Genomic DNA, 18,992 nt, shown 5'->3' with positions numbered 1-18,992 from the left:
GGCGGCGGCGAAAGGAGTAGGTCACTAATCAAATTCGAGTAGTCGTAGAGGTGTGTGATGAGGCAGAGGAACTTTGAATTGTAGTCAGACACACGATGTAATTCGAACAGATGCTCGACAAGCATGAACCACAATGCTGGGTTGCCCTTGTATAAGGGCGGTAGCTTCGGCAGGCAGCCAGGAGGGGGTGACGATGGTGGCTTCGGTGTCTCCTGGGGTAGCGGTTGAACTGAGGTTAAGTCAGAGACCAGCGCGGTACACCCGGATTTAAATCAGGCGAGCGAATCTGTAGTAGTGGCAGCTGGCATAGTTGACTGTGTGTCAAGAAAACAAAGCGTGGCAGGCACAGATGGTACCGTGGAAACGGGCGGATGGACGGCACACGAGGGGGGCTCGGAAACCACGAGTGACGAGTTCTGGATGGAAACGACCCACTTCTGGAACAGGGCAAGAGACCGGCCACGCAGACACAGGTCATGCTGTGGAAGCGGCAGGCTGCTGAGCGACAGGAAATGGGGACCTCCACAAGTGGGCGGGAGGGAGGGGGTTGACAATGCCACCTGTATGGAAACTATCTCATGCATAACATGCCTGTAGGGCATGTGGCAGGCCACTGAGGCAAGGTAAGGGGTCCATGTTATGCGAAACACTGAATTGTGCATGTAAATGTGAATTGGACACAACTGGAACACCAAGTGCACAAAACGTATCTGTCGAGGTTTGTAGTAATGGCAGCATTGCACATGGCCTGACAGTAACTGATGTAGCATGCCGGTGGGTGGCTAAACACATGTTCGAATGGAGATCACTTTGTTCTTGAAATACTCAGTTTGAAGAGACACAATTCAAAATATTGTTCAGTTCACATATCACCGTCAGATGGACATAATCCAATGACTTGAAGCCTGAGTCCATCATTCGCTCTAACGGCGTAGTTGTCGACCGTTGAAAACTAATGAGGTTAGCACACGGCATTGGCTGAGAACGCAAATTACTGTGCATAAATGATAAATACGCCGTTGGCGAAGAAACGAAGAAACTCTGTGAGAGGAGTTGTGCTTCCACGTCATCGAACAAGGCATTGTTTGGTGTGGTCATTGCATAGTGCATATAACCTGTTGCATAAACATCAGCACGGAAGACGCAAAACACAAACGAACTGCAGGGGCACCACTATGGGAACGGGATCAGTAATCGGGATATAGAAAACTTAATTCCCATATATGTCGTAGCTCGTATATATTTACACTTGACACTGTGTCCATACAGAATGAAGTATAACAAAGAACTGACTAAGATAAAGATGCAGGCTCGACAAAGCACTTAAGAGTTCACAGATGTTAAGTTTCGTGGTCGATACGAACTATCGACGCCACAACACCTCGTTTTTAAATTATTTTAACTATATAAAAGCTGTTAAATTCTTTAAAAAAACGCTTAATTTAATAATTTTAACTGTAAAATGTGAAGAAATGGTGGGTGATACAGTGTGTTAAATATCATATTTGGATTTCCCACCCCAAAAAACATAAGAATAAGGTATTTTCAGCAAAAAAGTTTTTCCATTGTTGGCCTGTGTAATCATTTCAGATCAACAATCTGATCTTATCTTGGAACTTATTTCCTACCATGCACAATGCACAATTTCAACTGCAGACTGGAAAGGCTGCTAAAAGTAAGCACTAGCCCAGGTGGTAACTCTAAAGAGGAATCCACCATTGCTTTTTGCAATGCATCTGGAATAGAATTCTGGGGAGTCCAAAAATCTACTGTTAAGTTGAAGCATCCTTGGTATCCTTAGAAACTCGAGTCTGAAAGGAAATTCTTAAAACCACAGAATTTTTAAGGGTGAACCAGGAATAAAAACTATGACAGGCATGCTAATACTCGGTACTGCCTCCTATATTCATAAAAATTTAGTAGATAATGCTATAGAATTCAAATCCAATCCAGAAAGACTCTCTCTTCTCACAGTGAAATGCAATTATTGCCATGCTCCAATTAATGATGACAATAAGAAAAATCCGAGTAAAGTAGAAACATTCTGGGAACTTTTGGAATGTTTTGATACAACAGGGGGTTTTTAACGCACAAATTAGGAGGGAAAAAACTTTTCAAAAAATAGTAGGAGAATATCCTACCCATAAAAGAAAGAACAAAAAATTCAAAGGTCTAGTTAATCTTTGTAAAAATTTTCAGCTGAAGTTGATGTCAACTTCCTTCAAAAAACTGCCAAGAAAAACTTAAAGAAGGATATCTCCAAATACAATGCTACGGGAGTTAAAGCTATATCACATGACTATTTCCCAAAGCAGTATTAAAGAAATCATGAAACTAAAAGTAATAAGAAATATGGAATTTGACTCTGATCATCAACTGTCTAAAATTAAACTGAAACTTCTCCCCAATAAAAACAAAAAAAAAAGATAGGAAAATTGATTAAATATAACAAAATCAGGATCAACAACACAAAAAAGACATCAAAACATTTCCAAGAAAAATTAAAATAGCTACATCAGAGAAATGGGAAGAATTAGCCAAAGAAATCAGTCTGAATCAACAAAATGAAGAAGAAAGTCTGGCGGAATGAAACCTGTGAAAAAGTAGTCGCAGAAAGAACAACAGTGGAAAAAATGAAAACGTTCTGGGAAGATAGAGCACCTTCATGAATTTAAAATGCAAAGGAAAGAAACAGCAAGAGTAATTAAGGATGCACAACAATCTTTACAGAAGTCACAACTTCTTGACATACAAAACAGCTTTGTTGAAAATAACTCCCGGAATTTGTGCCTGTTTAAAATATCATCTAAAGGACTACTAAGCTCAAAGTGTTTATTTCACAGATGAAAATGGTGAAACAAGTCTCAGCTATAATCAGAACTGTGAAATACTTCAATAAAGTCAGTGGAGAAGACTGTATTACAGCTGAACTAATAAAATAGTCTCAACCAAAAATTGCAACTAACCTTTAAATCATGTTTGAAGAAATATGGGAAACTGAAAAGATTCCAGAAGACTGGAAAGTGGTCCTTACCCATTCTTTGCACAAGAAATGTGATAAGCATTAGGGGGAAGTGGGAACGATAGCAGGTTGAGGATGGGGGAAGGTGCAGTGACATTTGTGGGAGAATGCAGGGACATGATGGGGATATGGTAGAGCTGCTAGACGCACCCCAGAGGATTGAGTGGTGAGGGAGGGGGGGGGGGGGGGGGAGGACGGAAAGGGAGTGGAAAAGGAGAGGAGTACAGAAGGGGAAAAAGCGGAGAATAGAAGACTGTGTAGTGCTAGGGTGGGAGCAGGAAAGGGGATAGGTAGGTGGAGGACAGTGACTAGCAAAGGTGCCAGAGGGGTTAGGGGAACATAGGATAAATTACAGGAAGAGTTACACCTGTGCAATTCAGAAAATTTGGTGTTGGTAGGAGAAAGATCCAGATGGCATTGGCTGTGAAGCAGTAATTGAAGTGAGGCACACTCTGCTGGGCAGAGTGTTCAGCAGCCGGGTGGTCCAGCTGTCTCTTGGCCACAGCTTGTCAGTGACCATCTATGTGGACAGACAGCTTATTAGATGTCATGACCATGTGGAAAGCAGCACAGTCGTTGTTAATTAGTTTATAGATCACATGACTATTGTGACAAGTAGCCCTGCCTTTGCAGGGGTACAAGAGGACTGTGGCTGTACTAGGGAAGGCAGTGGTGGTAAGATGTATGTCTCTCAGTCTACTGCTGTGATATGAGCCATGAGACATGAGGTTAGGAGCAGTGGTGAAATAGAGATGGATAAGGACATTGCATAGGTACAGTGGATGGCAGAATATCATCATGAGGAGGAGAAGGGTAGTAGGTAAGATATTCCTCATTTCATGGAATGATGGGAGGTGGTTGAAACCCTAGTGGAAAACATGAATTAGTTGCTCCAATTATGGGTGGTACTGAGGCACAAAGTGAATGCTCTGTTGTGGCTGTACAGTGGATGTGTGGGAGGTGGTAATGTGACTGCAGGACAAGGCACCGGACAGCTGTTTCTGTAAAAGGTTGGGAGAGTAATTTCACACTGTGACAACCTCAGTGAAAGTCATGGTTTATTTGAAGAGGAACTATGGGTGGTTAAGTTGTATGGAAGTGATTTATTGGTACGGAATGTGTGGCAGTTGATGAAGTTGAGGTGTTGCTGTTGGTTAGTAAGTTGATATGGACAAAAGTACAGATGCAGCCATCCTTGTGATAGAGGTCAACACCAAGGGTTGAGGAGGCTCAGATTAAGTGAATCGGGGAGAAGGTGTTGCGGTTATTTTATTTTATTTTATTTACTTGTCAAGTTCTGTTGGACGAAATTGAGACCGAGCGAGGTGGCGCAGTGGTTAGACACTGGACTCGCATTCGGGAGGACGACGGTTCAATCCCGCGTCCGGCCATCCCGATTTAGGTTTTCCGTGATTTTCCTAAATCGCTCCAGGGAAATGGCGGGATGGTTCCTTTCAAAGGGCACGGCTGACTTCCTTCCCCGTCCTTCCCTAATCCGATGAGACCGATGACCTCGCTGTCTGGTCTCCTTCCCCACACAAACCAACCAACCAAATTGAGGAGCAAATCTCCAAAGTCGTGGAACATGTCAGTACATGAAATTACAACACAAACATAATAACAGATAAAAATAAATGTTCATGAACCTTAAAAAAGTCAATCCATAAGTTTAAGTAAACGCTATCAGCAATACAATAAAAATCAGCTTAATTTTTCAAGGACCTCCTTGACAGAATAGAAGGAGTGACCCATGAGGAAACTCTTCAGTTTTAATTTGAAAGTGTGTGGATTACTACTAAGATTTTTGAATTCGAGTGGCAGCTTATTGAAAATGGATGCAGCAGTATACTGCACACCTTTTTGCACAATTCTGCTGAGTATTAACTGAGTGGAAGCTGCTTATTCTTGAGAATAAACTAATATCGGTAACAATAAATGACAATAAGGAATATACGTATTGAGAGGCCAATGCCAAAATACCCAGACTCGTGAACAGAGGTCGACAAGAGGTTCGTGAACTAACACCATTTATTGCCCGAACCGCCCATTTCTGAGCAAAAAATATCCTCTTAGAATGAGAAGAGTTACCCTAAAATATAATACCATATAACAATAGCGAATGAAAATAAGCAAAGTAGAGTAATCTTCGTGTCGAACGATCACTCATTTCTGATACCATTCGAATAGTAAAAATGGCAGTATTAAGTCTTTGAACAAGATCCTGAACGTGGGCTTTCCACGACAGCTTACTATCTATCTGAACACCTAGAAATTAGAACTGTTCAGTTTCACTAATCATATGCCCATTCTGCAAAATTAAAACGTCAGGTTTTGTTGAATTGTGTGTTAGAAACTGTAAAAACTGAGTCTTACTGTGATTTAGCGTTAAGTTTATTTTCTACAAGCCATGAACTGAGGTCATGTACTGCACTATTTGAAACCAAGCCAGTGTTGCACACAACATCCTTTACTACCAAGCTAGTGTCATCAGAAAACAGAAATATTTTAGAGTTACTCGTAATACTAGAGGGCATATCATTTATATAAATAAGGAACAGGAGTGGCCCCAACACTGATCCCTGGGGCACCCCCCCACTTGACAGTACCCCACTCAGACCCCACATCACAGCCGTTATCAACTTTGTGAATAATGACCTTTTGCTGCCTGTTGCTAAAGTAAGAGGTGAACCAATTGTGAGCTACTCCCCGTATTCTGTAATGGTCCAAGAATGTGAATTGGGTATTCTATCCTCACCCTTGGTCCACATGATGAAGATGCCATCTGTGAATCTGAGCCAGGTGACAATTTTGGATTAAGGGTGGTTATGAAGGATTCCCTCCAGATGGCCCATGAATATGTTACTAAAGGATGGTGCCTAGTAGGGGGGCCATTACTACACCACCGATTTGTTTGTACCCTTCAAGGAAGAAGTAATTGTGAGTGAGGCTGTGGTTGGTCATGGCAACCTGGAAGGAGATTGTAGGTTTGGAGTGAGTTGGACGTTGAGGAAGATAGTATTCTGTAGAGCGAAGACATGGGCATTAGGGGCATCAGTGTAGGAGGAGGTGGGATCAACAGTGACAGGCAGGACGCTGTGTAGTAAAGGAACAGGAACTGTGGAGAGTCAGTGGAGGAATGGTTGGTGTCTTTAATATAAGAGGGTCAGTTACATGTGATAGGCAGAAGGTGTTGGTCTACAACAGCAGAGATTCTCTCAGTATGGACATCCTAACCAACCACAATGGGATGTTCAGGGTGGTTGGGTTTATGGACCTTAGGAAGCATGTAAAAGTTAGGAGTTCAGCAAGTGGTAGAGGTGGCAAGAGACATATTCACAGGGAAAAGTTGTGGGGTGGGCCTAAGGATTTGAGGAGGAATTGGAGATCCTGTTGAATTTCTGGAATGGAGGTTACAGCGGCAAAATTTATAGGTGGACGAATCTGACAGCTGGTGGAGTTTTATAAGGTTGGGAATAGTTTTTAGGTGGGAGCTTGTGGTTCTTTCTGCAGATATAAGATTGGTTTCCACATTGAGGCAATTGGGGAATGATGGTGAAGAAACGTTTAACGTTAAGAAATTCTAGAATGTTAACAGGGATGATTTGGGGACAGAGGGGGAGACTAATGGTTGGATGGAGTAGTGAAGGGTTCAATACAGGGTTTAGGTTGAGTCTGAATGGTAGGGTTAGCTATGAGAAGGTTTTTCCACTGTAGGGACTGGGAGAAGAAGAGAAAGTCTTTAACAAGTTCAGCATAGTTGAATTTTGGAGTAGAGTGATAGGTACAGCCTTTGGAAAGAATTCTTCTGTGGGACTGAGGCTTTTGGAGGAGATGTTCATGACTGTGTTTCAGATTCTGGAGTATGTATGGTGAAGGGAGGGAGTTTATGAAGACATAGTAAATCTAATAGGTCTGAAAGGCAGGCTTTGCCAGCTATGAGAGGATGTGGGGGAGGTAGAGTTTGGGGACAGTGATAGTGCAAGGAGGGAAGAACCTAAACAGATCCTAAACACAGTCATGAGCCTTTCCTCCAATAGCCTTAGTCCCATAGCAGTATCAGCCATTTCCAAATGCCTTATCTTTTTCCCTACTACTGAACACACTCATGCTGGACTTGTTAAAGACCTTCTTCTCTCCTTGTTTCCTACCATTCAGACTCAACCAATAACCAGTATTGAACCCTGCATGACTCAGTTCACTACTCCATCCAACAATGATTCATCCCGTGTCCAAAAATAACCCCTGTTAACATTACAGACTTTCTTAACCTTAAATCTTGCTTCACCATCAATCCCCAATTCCCTCAACATGGACACCAACCTTATATCCACAGAAAGAACCACAATCCCCCACCTAGAAACTATGCCCAACCTTATAAAACTTCACCAGCTGTCAGATTTGTCCACCTATAAACCCCGCCACAGTAACCCCATTTCAGAAATCCAACAGGATCTCCAGTCCCTCCTCAAATTCTTTGGCCCATCCCAGAAGCTCTCCCTGTGAATGAGTATGTCTCTTCTCACCTCTACCACTCGCTGCACTCCTACCTTTTACGTTATTCCTAAAGTCCATGAATCCAACCACCCTGAACACACAACTGTGGCTCGTTAGGGTGTCCATGCTGAGAGAATCTCTGTGCTTGTGGACCAGCACCTTCTGCCTATCACATGCAACCTACCCTCCTATATTAAAGACACCAACCATACCTCCACTAACTCTTCACAGTTCCTGTTCCTTTACCACACAGTGTCCTGCCTGCCACTGCTGATTCCATCTCCTTCCACACTGATGCCCCTAATGCCCAGGTCTTGCCTCTACAGAATATTATCTTTCTCAATGCCCAATTCACTCCAAACCTACAACCTCCCTCCAGATTGCCATGACCAACTTATCCTCATTCACAATTACTTCTTCCTTGAAGGCTTCAGCTACAATTGAATCAATGGTGTAGCGCTGGGCATCCACATGGTACCATTCTTTGCCAATCTTTTCATGGGCCATCTGGAGGAATCTTTCATAACCGTAGAGAATCCCAACCCCACACCTGTTTCAGAATCACTGACGACATCTTCATGATATGAACATAGGATAGGGACACGCTATCCACATCCCTTCAGAATCTCAACACCTTCTCCCCCATTTGCTTCATCTTGTCATCCTCAACCCAACAAGCCAACTTCCCTGATATTGACCTCCACCTCAAAGATGGCTACATCAGTACCTCCATCCATATCAAACCTACCAACCAGCAGCAACCCCTCCACTTCAATAGCTGTCACCCATTCCATACCATGAATGGCATATACTCCATTCCATACCATGAAGTCAAACTAGCCACCCGTGGTTGATGCATCTGTAATGATGTGCAGTCCCCTTCCAAATATACCATGGTCTCACTAAAGCCTTCACTGATCAAAATTACGCTCCAAATCTTGTACAGCAACAGGTCTCCAGTGCCTTGTCTCTCCAGTCACCTTAGTACCTATCACACCCCCACTTTCCAGGCATAAAGGAGCATCTGCCTTGCGTCTCCGTGCCCACTCAGTACTGGGGCAACTGAATCACATTCTCCATGAGGGTTTTGACTACCTCTCTTTGTGCCCTGTAATGTGGAATATCCTACCCACTACCTTACCCACAGTGGTATTCCACAGCCCAACGAACCTATACAGTATCCTACTCCCAACCCATTTCCTCATGGCTCACATCACTGCAATTGACCACTATGTAAGACCTGTCCCATACATCCTACACCACCACCTACATCAGTCTGGTTACAGCCATCTCCTATCTTAACAAAGGCAAGGCTACCCATGAAAACCATCATGTGATCTACAAACTAAACTCCAACCACTGTGTTGCTTTCCATGTGGGCATGACAACTAATGATTCATCTGTCTGCATGAATGTCCACTAACAAACTGTGGCCAAGAGACAGCTGGACCATTCAGTTGCTCAAACATTTTGCCCAACAGAATATGCCCCACTCCAATGACTGCTTCACAGCCTACAGCACCTGGATCTTTCTCCTACCAACACCACCTTTTCTGACTTGCACAAGTGAGAACCTCCTTGCAGTATATCCCATGTTTCCATAACCCCTGGCCTCAGCCATCTCTTGTCCCTGTCCTCTACCTACCTTTTCCATTTCTGCTACCACTCCAGCACTACACAGCCTTCTATTCTGCTGGTGCATCCTCTAGTATCTCCCCCCCCCCCCTTCTCTACTTCTCTCATTTTCCACTCCACTCTCCCCCCAACCCCCCCCCCCCCCCCCCACTTACACAAATCTCCTAACTGCCCTACACTGTCCTACCACATCTCTGCATGCTCCCACAAACAGCTCCCCACCTTCCCCCATCCCTACTCTGCCATCTCTAACCCTACCCCACCACCCACGCCAGACTGCAGCTACCACCAGGTGCAAATGCCACTCAAAGTCTGGCCATCGCAGCTGGAGACAGTGGTTATGTGTGTGAGTTGTGCTTGTGTGAATGCATTTGTGTTTTCTATCACCAAAGAAGACCTTTTTGTCAACAGCTTAAATATGTAACAGTCTTTTTATTGTACCTATCTGTTACTAAACCCCTCCTCTATATGATGATTAGCAATCTATCATTTTATAATTTTGTTCTTACTCCATCCTGGATTTTCCATAGATCAATGTCCCCTACTCAGTAAATTGCATATGGAATCATTCTGTATCATTTCTAGGTTGCCTATTATTTATAATAATTCTCAAAGTTTTGAGGATTGTGATTGAGCCTGATCCTTACTGAAACTAACATCAGAATTCTTTCTTTTGCTTGACTATAACCTGTTTAAAAGGGGAATAAGTGCCTATAGCTAAAAAAACTGAGTATTGAAGTTAGACACATCTTTGATTTATTCTGTGGTGAGAAATCTTCCATAGCTCAACAAGAAGTAACTGATTGGCCTGTCAGATGTCTATTAATTTTTTTTTGTTATGGCCTCCATTTACACATGCAGCAAGCACTATTATACCAAATAAAACAATGGAAAGTCCAAGTTGGAATATCAACAATTATTAAAAGGATAGATAGATAACTACTCACAGTAAACTTGACACATTGAGTTGCAAGATGGTTCAAATGGCTCTGAGCACTATGGGACTTAACTGCTGTGGTCATCAGTCCCCTTGAACTTAGAACTACTTAAACCTAACTAACCTAAGGACACCACACACATCCATGCCCGAGGCAGGATTCGAACCTGCGACCGTAGCAGTCCCACGGTTCCGGACTGCAGCGCCTAGAACCGCACGGCCACCGCGGCCGGCCATTGAGTTGCAAACAGACACAATGAAAAGACTGTTATGCACTAAGCCTTTGGCCAAAAGCCCTCTTCGGAAAAAAAAGGAAAACACGCTCACATTCACACAATCAGATACACTTCATTCTGCTTTAGCCAGACTGCAAGCGTTGAACTGAATGAAAGTGGCAATTCAGAGTGGGGTAGAGAAGGAATAGGGATAGCGGAGTATTGGTGGAGGGGAGGAGAGCGATGTGTGGTGGAGCTTGTAGAGCTACGGCAGAATGTGGCGGAACGAGGCTTGGGCAGCATCAGGAGGCTGTGGGGGAGGGAGGAGGAAATCGGGGAGCAGAAAAGAAGAGTAGCAGAGATGGGAAAAACTGGTTGGTGGGTTTCAGAGAGCGAGGACAACGAGGATGAGGGGATGTAAATTGAGAGGAGGCAGAAACTGTTGGGTGGAGGGTGTGAAGACAGTAGGTTATCGTAGGTTGAGCCCAAGATACTTTAGGGAGTGGAGAATGCATTATAAGGATAACTCCCACCTGTGCAGTTCAAAGGGGAGGGGAGGATCCAGTTGGCCCGGGTTGTGAAGCAGCCATTAAAATCTAGCATGTTATGGTACATGACATGGCTGCTTTCACAGATTGCCTTGCCTCTGATGGGTTAGGTTATGCCTGTGAGACTGGAATAGGAATTGCTGGGTGGGTGAATTGTGCAGGTCATGCACCTAGGTCTTCCACAGGAATATGATCCCTGTGACAAGTGGCTGGGATTGGAGTAGCATAGAGGTAGAATAGGATGTTGTGGAGATTAGGTTGAAATGCATACCACTTTAGGAAGGATGGGAAGGATTTTTGGTACAACGTCCCTCATTTCAGGGCATGATGATCGATAATCGAAGCTCTGATGAAGGATGTGATTCATCTGTTCCAGTCTGACGAGGTACTGGGTGACAAAGGGGGCACTCCTTTGTAGCTGGTTCTTGTGGGTAGGATTGGGGATGTGTGGGGATATGGCACAGCAAATCTAACTGTGAACTATGTCTAGGGAACAGTGGCTGTGTCTGAAGGCCTTGAGAGAACGTCAGCATACCAGGGCAGGGAGCTCTTGTCACTGCACATAAGCTGTCTCCTTAGGTGGCCCGGATGTATCAGAATGATTTTTTGGCATGGTAGGGATGGCAGCTGTCAAAGTGCATTTACTGTTGGTGGTTGGTGGGTTTAATATGGACAGAGGTGTGGATGGAGCCATCAGAGAGGAGGATGGCAATGTGCAGGAAGATGGCATGCTGGGGTGCTGAGATGGTAAGGACGAGGTGAAATGGATGGGAGAGAACGGGTTGAGGTCGTGAAGGAATGAGGGTACGGTGCCTTGGCCCTGAGTTCAGATCATGAAGATACTATCAATGAATAGGAACCAGACCAGGGGTTTGGGGTTTGAGGAGTCTTGGAAGGTTTCCTCTACATGGTCCATAAATAGGTTGGCATAGGGGGGTGCCATGCGGGTGCTGATAGCTGTGCCATGTAGTTGTTTGTATAACTTCCCTTAAAAGGAGAAGTAGTTGCGTTTCCCCTCTCCGCTCCTCTCCCTTTCAGCCCCCATTTTCCCTCCCCTCTCCCCCACAGCCACCCGATGCTGCCTGAGACTTCTCCTGGCACTTTCTACAGTATTCTCTGCATGTTCCACCAGACAGAAATCTTCTCTTCCCCCACCCATACTCTGCTGTCCATCCCTTTTCTTCCCTGTGCCACTTGCGATTGCTGTTTTTGCTCAACGCAACAGTTGCCACTCCGGCATTCTGGCCTGAGGTGCCCAAGATCGTAGTACATGAGGTGGGCTTGCTTGCGTGAAGGAATGTGTGTGTGTTTTTCTTTTTCTGATGAAGCCTGTGGCTGAAAGCTAATGTGTCAGTGTCTTTCAACTGTGCTGGTCTGTGCCTGTCATCTTTATGATAAATAGCAATCTATCTTTTACTTACATCAGTTTTATTTGTTTTCTTCACATGCTTTCATATATTCCCCTGTAGTGTGTGCAAAACAAAATCACACCAAAACTTATAATAAACAGTACAAGACTGCACTACAGCAGACAGGTATTTTATGCATATCATGATTGATTATAAAAAGAACTAGAATATCTAATACGGTACGAAATTTGAAATTTAAGTGTAAATATTCTATTCACTACTGCCTGTATAGCAGAAATGATAATTATGTTACCTTTGCAATATTTTCAAAGCATTTACGTAAGTGAGGTTGCACAGCAGTTGGATTTCTTGCTTGAGCAAGGATCTCCAGTAACTCATCATCACTCAAAAAGTAGAATCGTGGGAAAACAGACCGTTTTGTTTCCAGGTAGTCAGACAGCCCCTTCTGAACTTGCTCAAGGAGATAATTGCATTCTCGCAAGCTAGTGAGTAGCTTTTTGTCAGGACAATATTCCATAATCTGAAACAAATTATTTTATTGAAACCATAAACCACTATCTAAGGTTAAATCAAACAATAGAAAGTCCAGGATGGAATAACAACAATATGGAAAGATCAAACAATGGAAAATCAAGGATGCAACAATGACAGTATTACGAAAAGGATTTATTGCTACTGATTCTATTGTGGGGATGCTGAGTCACGGAGAGGCACTACAAAGAGACTGCTACAAAAAGAAGCTTTCAGCATAAGACCTTCTTCTGCATAAGACAAGACAAGACAACACACACACACACACACACACACACACTCTCAAGCAAACGCAACTCACACTCACATGACCACTGTCTCTGGTACCTGAGGCCAGACCACAGTCATGAGAGTGTGAGTTGCATTTGCATCAATGTGTGTGTGTGTATGTTGACTAACGCGCAAGAAGCCATTCTGGTGAAACTTCTTGTGTAGCACGGTCAATCCATGTCAAGTGGCCTAAATTTGGACAAGCTCCCCATTTGATCATCTCCAATTTTGATGTAATTTTTACAGGATGTACATATAGACCTTACATGAAGCACTGCCAAATTACAGCTTCATAAGTAGTATGGTGGGGCCACTAGCCACCTTTTCATGAAGGCTCGTTTTTTGACATTGGGACTGAAATGAATAATCAACTTTGTTTTACCATTGTTCAGGATCTAAGAGACCTGTCATGCTGAAACTTTGTGATGCTGTTCAACTTTTTTGGTACAATAGCTTAGTTGTAGTACACTAGGTCAAACTATTGTAAATTCATCATAGTGTGCTATCAAAGTGGCTCATAAATCTTTTCATACCAAATTTTGGCTATACTTTATTGCCTTGTATCTACTGAAAGAGTAACTTTCTGAAGCTAATACTTTAGTTATCTGCAGCCTGCCAGCATGTCATAAAGCTCTGCAAGTGGCACCCAGATTGCTCAAATAATAACTGAGTTATCGAAGTTTAAAGTGTGCTAAAAAAATTTATCAGTCAATTTTGGCTCACTTTGAAAAGGTCATATTCAAAAGGAATCACTCAAATTTGATTTTCCTCGGCTCCATTGAAAAGAGCTCACCTTGTTTGATAAGAAAAAGTTGTTTTTATTTTGGAGACTTTGCATTTAAGAACAAATAAACTTATATTTTCATTATATTATATATCTAGATATTGCGACTTAAATGAATAAATGATCAACTTTGATTTACCATTACTCAGGATCTAAGAGACCTGTCATGCTAAAACTTCGTGATCATGTTCAAGTTTTTGGGTACAATATCTTAGCTGTAAAACAAAAGGTCAAACTATGGTAAATTCATCATAGTGTGCTATCAAAGTGGCCTGTAAATCTTGTCGTACCAAATAAACTTACATTTATATTACATTAAAAAATACATGTGCCAGTCATACTCTTTCGGGTTCCCAAGCCAAATATTTCAGTTCTTATTAATTCATTTGCTGAAATTTGTTACTAATAGCAATTACAGTTGATTCTAACAAGCTATAATATTGGCCCATTCTTGTTGCTGATGGAGGAGGAGGATATTAGTGTTTAACGTCCCGTCGATGTTGCTGATGGAGCTGGAATGACAGAAATAATACGTTGGTTTGAAATCCAACAAGCATCCTGCCTAGCTGGCCAATACAATGAATGTGCAAGTCCATTGGGGTGCATGAAACTGACTAGAACATCATTTTCTTCTTCTGAAACTTCAGACACACCACCAATCCACCATTTTCCATCATATATACAATGTATTGACCAGGTTGTAAGGCTGTAATATTTCTGAATGAAACTGTTGCTTGACTTTGGTCAACATTCGCCACAAAAAAAAAATTGTATCATTGGATACTCTTCTAATACAAACTTGCTTTTCATTTAATGGCACAAAATGGCGATTCTCTCTTTTTCCTGATACTGTGCAGTCATTTTTGAACCTTGCTTCCTGCTCACTTTTTAATGTTTCAATTTATTCTTTTGAAACAAAAACGAATTGCATTCCTCTTATATTCTTTGTACAGTATTTAAACAAATCAGTTGGTGTTAAAATCTGGTCCTCAGTTGGTCTTTGAAGGGTTGCTGTTGCTGCCAGGCACTTTACAGTTCCTCCAATTTCATCACATGGAGATTTTCCATGGCTTGTAGGAAAAAAGTCCCATTCAGCTGAGATTCTAAAGTCATTTTGATGGTGGCAGAGATTCAGAAAATTTTTAATTTTTTGTACTGCACTGCTGATCCATCACTGAAGTAGTAAATGTGTGTGATTTTTTCCAAGGAGACTCTTTAGATCTTCTATTAATTTCACTATAAAAGCATGTACAGCGATTGCATCATGTTTCAGGCTGTTGCTTATTATACAGTAGCTGATGCTCTGATGTCCAAGTTATTTCTGAAGTACACAACAAATGGGTGTAAAATTGCTTGGCTGTTATTCCAGTGAAAACCTTGAGCTGCATCCTGGACAATGAAGGAATAATTTTCAGCAAAGTCCATTAATATGATCAGTTCAGTTGGCTTGCAGCTTTCTTTTACGCATTTTAGGTGCTTGCTGTGGTGCTTTGCAACATGAGTGGAAAGTCTGTCAATTTTCGAAATCAGATCTTCAATAAAATCGTTGGTGGTCATCTGCTTGGCTTCTAATGTATCTCTATCAGTGTGCACCAACTGTTTGAACTTGTGGCTGTTATCAACTGCAAGAGTCGACTGCCTCATCTTCGAGAACGAACTTCTTTGAAAACTGTTGATCTCAGTGTGTTCCGAACTCTGTATTCGAGCAGATGTGTTTGTACCGACATGATCAAAATAAAGTTAATTCATTATAAACGAGGAAGTACTTAATGTTGGGTTCGATATTACCATACATAACATCCCAATCCCCACACTGGTGACCCTCGATGCTCATGAACGCTGCTTACGACGCCAGAAATGTGTGCTGGAACATGGCCATGGACAAACAATGCAGCAACCCTTTGTTGGATTTCTACGTCCATCGACTTCACTTCGAGCTGCATCTGGATGCAGTTTACAAGAAGTGTAATTAAGTGTGTAAATTCCCGATTCTTGTGTGAATCGTGCTTTTTGGTAACTTTCATCATCTATTCACACACCGACAATGCAACCGAGGCGCACACGTCGTCCATCGAAACCTGCTCAACACGTCGGTAATTTCACTTCCGGACAGTGCAGTGCTCCTTCGCCGATTAATTTGGACAATTCTGACTTGCTTTTGTGTAATGAATTAACTTTGTGTAGTGCTTCGACATCGGACAATCATGCCAAACAATGGACTGCAACAAACGGGGACTATGTTGCAAATCCCAGTTCGCACAAACTCCGAACTACGGCTAAATTGCATGCCTGGTCGAATTCACAAACACCCGTCACAACTACCACATCTTCCGTGCCGCGTGCAAATTTGTTCGACCCGGTTTCCGCACAGCCCGTCTTCCTGAGTTCGAATGTTCGCGCCAACTTTCCCGCCGCTTCTCCGCACTTGTCCCTCATTTGCAGCATTCAACCACCAACATTTCTCTCGGACCAACTTCCAATATGGTTCACGGCTGCAGAGGATACATTCTCCTCTTATGGCATCACTGATGACAGTGAAAAACACCTCGTACTCTTCAGGCACCTAAAGGACTATCATATAATAACGGACATTATCTGTGACAATTTGAGTGACAAGTACACCACAGCAAAAGCCGCTTTAATTCAGCACCTGTCACCAACAAAACAGAAACAAATTGAAAAAGGACATCCTACTGATCAACGACAATGCACCAATTACACCGACAACAATGCCGGCTGTTTCTCAGTGCAACACTGCACATGCCACAACTCCGTCTATGCAGCACCCGAGCCGCACCAACTCTGGTCGACCGCTACCGACAGTGACGTCGTCTCGGCCGCTGCCTGCTGGCTCACTGACCTCGACCCAGTCAGAACAAACAACTGCGCAACATACGATCCCGCCACAGCTACTGCACCCGCATCTTGTCAACAACTCGCCGATACTACGCACACTTACTGCCTGGCCGTTCACTACTCGATCGCGCCCGCAACTTGTTCACCCACCCCAGAAGACAATTTCAGCCGTATCAATGCTTCATACAGCGGTGAACGTGTTCTCACTCCGCTGCCGCCAAGTACTGAGTTTCACATTCGAAAATATTTCTTTCAAATTATTCAGAAGAAGGTACTTTTGCATCAAAACTTTCTATCCTTATATTCTAATTGATACACAGTCTTTTTTACCTGGACAAATTCGGCTAAATTCTTCATTCTGAAAAAATGTTACCACTTTTTCTTTTACGGCATCTGGAATCTTCTTGCCACACTTGTTCTTTGGCAGAGCTAATATACCATTTTCTGCCTGTAACTTCCTAGCTGCTTTTACCATCTTCTCTGAAACACCAAATTCTTGCATTGTCTCTTTTATAGTCCAGCTTTGTGGTACTAATGTCAGTATTTTCAATTTTTCAGGCTGCTTTGACAATTGCAACTTCTCTTTGAATTCTTTAATCAGCCACTTATAATCTTCACAATCAGGACATGTCTTGCTTGTACTAGGTGATTGAAAATCTTTTGGGGTGAACCCTCCACCAGCAGCAATGTTATTCGCAATTGCCTCGTGAGCTTCACTTATTTTTCGTTTTGCGTAACCTTTCACATCCCTTTTTGATACTCTCTGAAATTTTAGAGGGGAGACCCCAAAAGCAGTCGACTTGAATGGAGTGATACTTCTGAATATGCATCATCTTCTGACTGGTTTGAAGTTGACTGCGATTTTTCTGCTTTCTTTGCTAAAAATTGTTTTCTACAAGTTCGACAGATCTTCTGACCAGGTTTCACATTGCTCTTAGTCACGGCTTGCAATTGTTTTGCTATTTCCACATTGACAATCCGTAAACCCTTTTTAACAGAATGGTTCTTTGCACCGAAAGGATTACAACAAGATCTCTGTTGAAAGTCATATTTGTCCACCAGTATTGTTTTGTGATGAAAGTATATTTGTCCATTTTCAGTAAGGCATATCTCACTTCTTTGCTTTATTAATTCCTGTTGCTCTACTGAAAATTCTTTGATTGGAATGATGCCTTATTGATGTGTGTATGTTTTCAGAAGACATGCAGAATTATCTGCAAGGCCAATGAGACATGTTACTGAAACCTCATTGATATCCATTACACTACAATTAAACTTATGCTTCCAATTGCCGTTTGCTTCAATATTAGATAAAGTAGAAGTGGTGTATATTTCCAACTGAAAAATATTAAACAATCATAGATAAAGGGAACTTACTTGAGAATGCAACAGAAAAAAATTAAATAATCTGATAAACATTTCTAAAAGTCACCCCGTACCTTGAAATAATTTTTTCTTACTGAAAAAAGATGTTTATTCAGTAATGACAATGCACTGCACATCATTTAAAAGGGCACATACAACATCTGAACACTCTTCACTACACAACTGTGTGCTTCAGACTGATTGTTGAAGCATGTTACCAAACTCCATTGTTGACACTTAACTGGTCTGCCTCCAAAGTAAAAACAACTTTTTTCTGATGAGAAAAGGTGAGCTCAGATAACTCAGTTATTATTTGAGCAATCTGGATGCCACTTGCAGAGCTTTATAACATGCTGACAGGCTGTAGATAACTAAGGTATCAGCTTCAGAAAGCTATTCTTTCAGCAGATACAAGGCAATAAAGCGTAGTCAAAATTTGGTACAAAAAGATTTATGAGCCACTTTGATAGCACACTATGATGAATTTACCATAGTTTGACCTTTTGTTTTACAGCTAAGAAATTGTACCCAAAAATTTGAACAGGATCATGAAGTTTCAGCATGACAGGTCTCTTAGATCCTGAACAATGGCAAAACAAAGTTGATCATTTGTTCATTTCAGTCGCAATGTCACAAAAAATGAGCCTTTACGAATAGGTGGCTAGTGGCCCCACCATACTACTTATGAAGCTGTAATTTTGCACTGCTTCACGTAAGGTCTGTACGTACATCCTGTAAAAATTTCATCAAAATTGGAGATGGTCGAGTGAGGACCCTTAGGCCACTTGACATGGAATGACCCAGCAGTCTTTTTGTTGTGCCTGTCTGCAACTCAGCGTCTCCACTATTTGGTGAGTAGCAGTCTATCCTTTTCCTTATACTAAAAATATGGAAAGGACAGAGGAGGCATTGAGTCACAGACGGGCATAATCAAAAGAACACTAAAATATTTAAGCTTTCAGACA

The 18,992-nt window shown here is 42.3% G+C and overlaps 1 protein-coding gene across 1 annotated transcript in view; it reads right to left on the bottom strand.

Moving 5' to 3' along the window:
• LOC126417029 (dynein axonemal heavy chain 1-like) overlaps nucleotides 1–18,992 on the bottom strand; it is a gene marked incomplete at its 3' end in the record, with an annotated part of 951,942 nt that overhangs the window by 669,597 nt on the left and 263,353 nt on the right. The window contains exon 19 of the mRNA XM_050084920.1: nucleotides 12,514–12,741. Coding sequence (XP_049940877.1) covers nucleotides 12,514–12,741 — 228 coding nt within the window. The remainder of the gene's footprint in view (nucleotides 1–12,513; nucleotides 12,742–18,992) is intronic.

The sequence above is a fragment of the Schistocerca serialis genome, chromosome 8 (assembly GCF_023864345.2).
Source record: "Schistocerca serialis cubense isolate TAMUIC-IGC-003099 chromosome 8, iqSchSeri2.2, whole genome shotgun sequence".
Classification (NCBI taxonomy): Eukaryota; Metazoa; Arthropoda; class Insecta; order Orthoptera; family Acrididae; genus Schistocerca; species Schistocerca serialis.
This window is presented reverse-complemented; position numbering and strand designations above follow the sequence as displayed.